The sequence below is a fragment of the Eurypyga helias genome, unplaced genomic scaffold, assembly GCF_000690775.1.
Source record: "Eurypyga helias isolate BGI_N326 unplaced genomic scaffold, ASM69077v1 scaffold27417, whole genome shotgun sequence".
NCBI classification, from domain to species: domain Eukaryota; kingdom Metazoa; phylum Chordata; class Aves; order Eurypygiformes; family Eurypygidae; genus Eurypyga; species Eurypyga helias.
Window position 1 is genome coordinate 15,292 of NW_010261544.1, and position 7,239 is coordinate 22,530.

Genomic DNA, 7,239 nt, shown 5'->3' on the forward strand with positions numbered 1-7,239 from the left:
GAGAGGAGCGTTGCGGGTGGCTGATATCCCGGGGCTGGATGTGTCGCAGTGCTGCCGGTTACGTGTCGCCCTGCCGCGCGTGGAGGCCTGTGTTTAAACGGAAATGTCTTCCTTCGTAGGCTCAAACTGTTCAGGTTGCTGAAGTTGAACCGCAGCCGCAGACTTCACCTGAACTTCTACTTCCAAACTCTCTGAAGCCAGAAGAAGGGCTGGAAGTGTGGAAAAGCTGGGCGCAGACCAAGAACGCAGAGCTGGAAAAAGAAGCCCAAAATAGGCTAGCACCTATCGGAAGTATGTGTCCTGACAACACGGCCCTCCTTGCCGTCCAAGTGGGATGGGGAGGGACTGAGGTGTTGGCTGTTTAATGCTCTGGAAAACACCTTTGATCAGTGGTTGGTTTTAAATGTAAACTTTGAATTACTCTGCGGTGCCAATCGTGGCATGCTCCTGCTGCTGTGGGACACGGTCTGAGGGAGGGGTTACCCTGTGCTGAGCACCTAGGCTGCTTGCAGGAAACGGGCACTCCATGGATGAACCAAATGCCTGTGAATCCCAGCCAGGCTGGTGCAGCAGGCACGGAGCTGCCGTTTTCCTCCCGCTGCCAGGCAGCGTTTCGCCTTGCACACGCTAAAAGGCGGCGATGGTCGTGCAGTTGGCAGGGCAGAGTCTTCCTGTTGGGGTCCTGCCTGTTTATCTTCAGTGGATCTGATGGCCTAAGATCTTCCTTTATTTCAGCTTGCTTTATTATACCGGGAGCGGGAGGTCGTACGCGGCCTGCCAGCTAGAGTGGCGAAGCCGGAGACGTGGGGAGCCGTTCCTGAACGATTGGGAAATAATATGGCTTTATGGCTTAAATAATATGGCTTTGTTTTGTTTTTCCAGGGCGTCAGCTGCTGAGGTTCCAGGAAGATCTCATCTCTTCAGCTGTGGCCGAGCTGAATTATGGTCTGTGCTTAATGACACGGGAAGCTCGAAACGGCGATGGGGAGCCCTACGATCCGGATGTGCTCTACTACATCTTCCTGTGTATTCAGAAGGTAGGGGAGAGCAGCCCTGCATGTTGTCAGCCTGCGCAGGGAGGATCCTCCACTCTAATGGTGGAGACTGTGGCTGCTCTTAAGCTTCCCAACAATTTCATAAGAAAGTCTCTTTGCTTTCAAAAAAAATAAGAATCAGATTACGGGTGATTAGTGCATAGCAACACTTTCACCTGCTGAGTTAAGTGTTTGAAGAATTGTTAATCCTGGAGTTCAGTATCATGGTGAGAATAATCACTGGCTCATGGAATGGTTTGCATTGGGAGGGACCTTAAAGCCCACCCAGTCCCACCCCCTGCCATGGGCAGGGACCCCTTCCATAGCCCGGGTTGCTCCAAGCCTCATCCAGCCTGGCCTCGGACACTCCCAGGGAGGGGGCATCCACAGCTTCTCTGGGAACCTGTCCCAGTGCCTCCCCCCCCTCTGCGGGAAGAATTCCTTCCTGATGTCCCATCTCGATCTCCCTCTTTCCGTTTAAACCCGTTACCCCTTGTCCTGTCACTACAGGCCCTTGTAAAAAGTCCCCCCCAGCTTCCTTGTAGCCCCCTCCAGGCACTGGAAGGGGCTGTAGGGTCTCCCCGGAGCCTTCCCTTCTCCAGGCTGAACACCCCAGCTCTCTCAGCCTTGTAGCTTTTTTGGCAGGGGATGATGGTGGAGGAAGTTTTCAGGGTCAGAACTTGCTGTAGTTGAAGCTTTAACAGGCCCGAACTCAGCTGTGCGCGGTGCAGGAGGCCTGAGCTGGAATATTAGTGTGCTTTCTGGGAGAGCTGCTGGAGCAGAGCTAAACGTCTGTAGGAGAAGTGAGCATCTCTCCTTCACCTGGAAAAGCAGCTCCACAGGGCAGTTGTGTGAATAACACCGAATAAAAGGTGAAACCCAACCAGCTTTCCTCTAAGATGGTTTTCCTTCCCCTCTTAGCGTTCCCTGGTAGTAACTGAGGTTACCTGCCCTGCGTTGGCCTCGGTGCCAGGGTCCTCGCTCTTCTAAGTGGAACGTGTTAGCCGTCAGCGCCGCGCTGTAAAGTGCGTGACTGACGGGGTACGTGGCCCCTGGGGTCAGGCCGGGTCGAGGAATATTCTCGCTACCGCTGTACTGGTCCGTGTTGTGCCTCTCTTACAGTATCTCTTCGAAAATGGCCGCGTGGATGACATCTTCTCCGATCTCTACTACATCCGGTTCACTGAGTGGCTGCACGAAGTTCTCAAGGACGTACAGCCCCGCATTTCCCCTCTTGGTAAGAACTTTTGGGTTAGGACTTTAAAGCTTTCCCGAGTTTGGAATGTTTGAACTGAGCTACAGTGTGAGCGTAGCCCGAACGGAGACGCTTCGTCGTACAGGTGTCCCTAGGACAGCTCGTGCTGGTCGGGGGCAGTGTTGTGCCCGCGGTGGGTGCTCTCGGGCTGTAGGCCTGGCTGTCCTTGAGCATTTCTTGTCACCCAGCAGGAGGCAGGTGGCTGGGACTCTGTAGTGTTTTCCTTGGAAGCCAGCCGGTCCTTGGTTGGAGTCCGGCTCCCTCATCTGGAGCGCTACCCCCTCTGCCTCTAACCTGTGGTGTCGCTTTGGGAATGGGCACAGGGCTGTGCTGTTGCCGTGTAGCCGGATGGATGTGGCCTGCAGGGCCGGCTGAGTGACACGGGGAAAACCAGGCGTGCTCGGGGCCTGGAGCGCCGCCGTCCGATGCCGCTCAGCCCTGCCTTTGGAAGACGAAGGGGGGAGCAGGGCCAGGTCTCGAGCTGTGCATGAGAACTAGGTTAAGAGTTACGTTTGCAGAGCAGGGAAACCTGGTTTCTCGTTACTTCGTTGCTTTGATCTGATTAAACATCAGCGAAGAAGTGATGGCTCGCGTTCGGAGAAGTGGCTGACGGTACAGGCTGGCTAGCGCCGCGAGTTTTGGAATCCCTCTGTTCTTGTTCTGGCTGTTTGATCTGTGCTTTGTCACTCCGCAAGCCCCGGAGTCCATAGTCTGTCTTGCTGTGTATCTCTGTATTTGGAGTGTAGTATGGCTCTTCCGCACAAAGGAAAAGGATCTGGGAATCAAAGGATTACTCATGTGCCCAAATGCATCGCTTGGCTCTGCTGACTAAAGCTGCTGACTTGTTCCGCTGGCTTGCCTGCGCTCACATCGTTGGATTAGGAGCATCTGCATTGGAGCCGAGCCATCAATTACAAGCTGTTTAAGTGCATATTTACTCCTCTCTGGGCCGGGACGCAGAGGCTGTTGCAGGAGCGTACTCTCTGCAAGCAGAGGTTGATGTGTGTACCGTGATTCCTAACTGTCCCGGCTGCTTCCAAAGCTGTTTGCACAGTGGTGAACGCTGACCTCAGCAAAGATCTCCTTCCCTTGGGATTTCTGTTCTCTGGTACTTACAGGCCGTAAACCACTGCTGGTGCTCCTGCTCTGTCCCCCGGCATGATGCTGACTTGTGGTTTTTGCAGGTTATGTCCTCTCCAGTCATGTCACGGAAGAGATGCTGTGGGAGTGCAAGCAGCTGGGAGCTCACTCCCCTTCCACCCTGCTCACTACCCTGATGTTTTTCAATACAAAGTAAGTAGGTCTGTGGGAGTCTTGGGGAATACAGGGATTTCGGATGCCTCGTCGGGGTTGGTAAGGAACTGCCGCGCTGGCCGAGGGTGGGATGAGGTGTTGGATGGCTGCGGGCGGAGCCCTCCTGCAGCCCCCTCAGACAAGCGCTGCAGTCCAAGGAGGAAATGAGCTGGGGGGGGCAAACCGAGCGTGTGGCTGTGCCCTGCTGCTGGAACGATGCCTACCTCGGTGTCGGTCAGCGCCCCGGCTGGCTCGCCATGAGACATCAGCTCACTGCTGCGATGGCGGCCTCTCCCTGCCTCTGAATGTCCCGTTTCCCTCTTGCCGCTCAGGTACTTTCTCTTGAAAACGGTAGACCAGCACATGAAGCTGGCCTTCTCCAAGGTGTTGAGGCAGACCAAGAAGAACCCTTCCAACCCCAAGGATAAAAGCACGAGTATCCGCTACCTGACGGCTCCTGGTGTACACCAGACAGGACAGAAAGGTACTGTCTGGGAGCTTTCTTTGGGAATGTGTACTTACTGGGCTTGAAGGAAGTTGGATGAGCGTGGAGATTACAGAACCATGGAATGGTTTGGGGGGGAAGGGACCTTAAAGCCCACCCAGCCCCACCCTCTGCCATGGGCAGGGACACCTGCCATAGCCCAGGTTGCTCCAAGCCTCATCCAGCCTGGTCTTGGACACTCCCAGGGCTGGGGCATCCACAGCTTCTCTGGGCAACCTGTCCCAGAGCTCCCACCCTCTCCGGGAAGAATTCCTTCCTGATATCCAATCTAAACTTCCCCACTTTCAATTTAAACTCGTTCCCCCTTGTCCTGTCACTACAGGCCCTTGGGAAAAGTCCCCCCCCAGCTTCCTTGTAGCGCCCCCCAGGCACTGGAAGGTGCTATAGGGTCTCCCCGGCGCCTTCTCTTCTCCAGGCTGAACCCCCCAACCCTCCCAGCCTGTCCCCATAGCAGAGGGGCTCCAGCCCTCGGAGCATCTCTGTGGCCTCCTCTGGGCTGCAGATGCCTGCAGGTAGGGCCGGAGAGCTCAGGGCTGTGCTGTTTACCCTTCGCCCCGCAGCAGGAGCTCTCTGTGCTGCCTGAGGGAGCCTAGTACCCTCTGATCACACCGACCTGAGGCAGGTAGGGCTCGTCAGGAGCCAAGGAGAACCCTTTTTAGGGGCACAGGGGCTACGGGGCGTAAATGCTTGTGAACAGAGGGAGAAACGTCCACCTAGAGTACAGTCTGTTCTAAAAGCACAGCCTGGGGGTTTAGCTGGGGCGTTGCAGCCTCGGTAGCGATTTTGCTCCTTGTGGGCAGCGGTAGAGGAGAAGTGGGAAGAAGGGTGTGGATGGGTTGTGATTTTTGGGAGACCTGGGGTAAGGCAGGCTCTGCGTGTAGCGCTGTGAGCGTCGATAACCAGCAGCCGTGGGTCTCATGGCGCGGCGGCTGCCTGGGGCTGGGCTGTGGCACGGCCGGGTTCGGCCTACCCGGTGCCTGACGGACCTGTGGGGGCTGGTTTGTAGTTACAGACGACATGTACGCAGAGCAGACCGAGAACCCCGAGAACCCCCTGCGGTGCCCGATAAAGCTGTACGACTTCTACCTCTTCAAATGGTGAGAGCTCTTGTTCTGCCCGCGGCTGCTTGTCCTCTGTGCGCGTTGAGCTGTGTCTTGGGGCTGTGCCGGAGGGGTGGTGACCTGCCAGGGTGGGTTTACTCCGGCCCCTAAGCCGAACCTGTCTGCTACTGAGGAGGCAAAGCCTGGTCTGTGAGCGGGCTGCTCCAGTGTCAGTGGTGCCGGGGGGGTTGCTGCCTTGGCTCCAGCTCGCCGTTGCTGGCGTGAGCGAGCGAGGCGTCTGGAAGCATCCGCTAGTCGAGATGAGATTAGGGCTCCGCTCGGGTTGGCTTCTGCGCAAAAAGGAGGTTGGAGGGAGCCCCAGAGGTCTCGCCTCTACCTCGTGATTCCGATAATGAACGCAACGGTCCCTCTGCAGACTGGTTTCAGCTCGCCTGGGTGTGGAAACGCCCCATCCCTGCTGCCGTCTGTCTGTCCCACTTACCGCGGGGACGTAAAAATCCCGTTCTTGTCGCCGTGGCTTTTTAACCTTAGCTCGGCCCAAAACCTTTGGGACCGCTGTTGCCCCTAGGTGTAGCTCCGCACCGTCGAGTCCGATCGGCCAGGTGCTGGGGGCGTGTGGAGCCTGGGCTGGGGGCAGCGGCGGTCTCTCCCTCCCGGGACGTTGTTAGTCTGGTTATTTCTGATCTTCCTCACGCAGCCCCCAGAGTGTGAAAGGCCGGAATGACACGTTTTACTTGACACCGGAGCCCGTGGTGGCCCCCAACAGCCCTATCTGGTATTCCATCCAGCCGATCAGCCGAGAGCAGATGGAGCAGATGCTCACCCGGATCCTGGTGATACGAGAGATTCAGGAAGCTATTGCCGTGGCTAATGCCAGCACCATGCACTAAGGCATCCGTCTTGGCTCGGAAGGGGTGGGGTGACGGGGAGGGACAAGCAAAGATCAATTGTACAGACTTTTACACTAAAGGAGATGCCTAAGTTTTTGGTTTTTTTATTGGTGTAGTTATGAAGCCCTTTTAGGCTTCTTCTCTTTAAAAGAATCTAAAGGAAAACCTACCCATTGTGTATCCTACCCAACGCACCGCGCTGTTGGAACCGTTGGAGGCTGCGTGTCCCTGCGAGCTGTGGAAAGCTGCTGGTTGACTCTGGGTGTCGTTTTGGTTTGGGTTTTTTTTTTTTTTTAAATGATGTAGAAAACGTGAACTACAGGATTGGCCGGGGCCTCTGTCTCCTCGGAGCACGTGCAGCCTCGAGGGCACAGAATGATGGATGGACCTGCTCAGCCAGAGGAGAGGCAGGCATCTTTTCTTGTGCTTGGACGTTAATTTGCTGTTATCTGGGAAGGAAGAGGAGAGAGTGAACTGCAATTGTGATTTATACAAAACCCCACAAACCAACGATTTCTATTCAGACCTTTAAGTGACATTTTTAGACGTTAAAAGTACAAACTTTACCACGCTCTTCTTTTTTTGGCCTAAGACTGAGGCCTTAAACCTTGAGGCTCCTGTGCCTGATGGAATTCTTGTAACATACACTTGTGTATCATATAAAGATACCGCCCTGTTTCTCTTATGTATTCCTACTCTAGTTGTTTATTAAGAATGACGAGCACGTCTTTTCAACATGCCATGGAACAATGTGTCTTTATTTGGGGGAGAGTGAGCTGTGAGGGTGGGGGGGTCGTTACACCAACGTCAGTGTGCAGACTGGTTGTTCTCATCCCTGTTTGTGCTTTCCAGCTCGACTCTGCTGGACTCCTCACCCCTGCAGATGAGGAAGGCAGGAGGGGGACCTGAATGTCCGCGGAAGCTCGGTGTCAGGCTAGGAACACGGGATCCGTGAGACTGGATCGTGCTGTCGGTCTGACCTAGTGGCCTGCGAGGCTTCACCCCGTGGCGAATCCCCCCCGTCTCCCCCGACCTTTAGAAAAAACCCGCGTCACGCCAAGCGCACGATGGAGGCACGAGGCCTTCCGGGAGCAGCACGTGGCTTACTCCTGCCGCTGACGGCCCTTGCGCGGTGTTTAACGCTGCTGCGTAGCTTCTGGCTTCCTCCTCCCCAGCCCCGTAGCCTCGCCTCGCCGCATCC

The 7,239-nt window shown here is 55.7% G+C and overlaps 1 protein-coding gene across 1 annotated transcript in view; it reads left to right on the top strand.

Annotated features, from left to right (window-relative positions):
- The window catches only part of QRICH1 (glutamine-rich 1), an 18,231-nt gene extending 11,456 nt beyond the window's left edge, over positions 1 to 6,775 (top strand). Inside the window, 7 exon segments of the mRNA XM_010155415.1 lie at positions 120 to 291; positions 883 to 1,037; positions 2,157 to 2,271; positions 3,474 to 3,582; positions 3,915 to 4,066; positions 5,094 to 5,184; positions 5,846 to 6,775. Coding sequence (XP_010153717.1) covers positions 120 to 291; positions 883 to 1,037; positions 2,157 to 2,271; positions 3,474 to 3,582; positions 3,915 to 4,066; positions 5,094 to 5,184; positions 5,846 to 6,038 — 987 coding nt within the window. The 3' untranslated portion in view covers positions 6,039 to 6,775.
- The last annotated feature ends 464 nt before the right edge of the window (positions 6,776 to 7,239 follow it).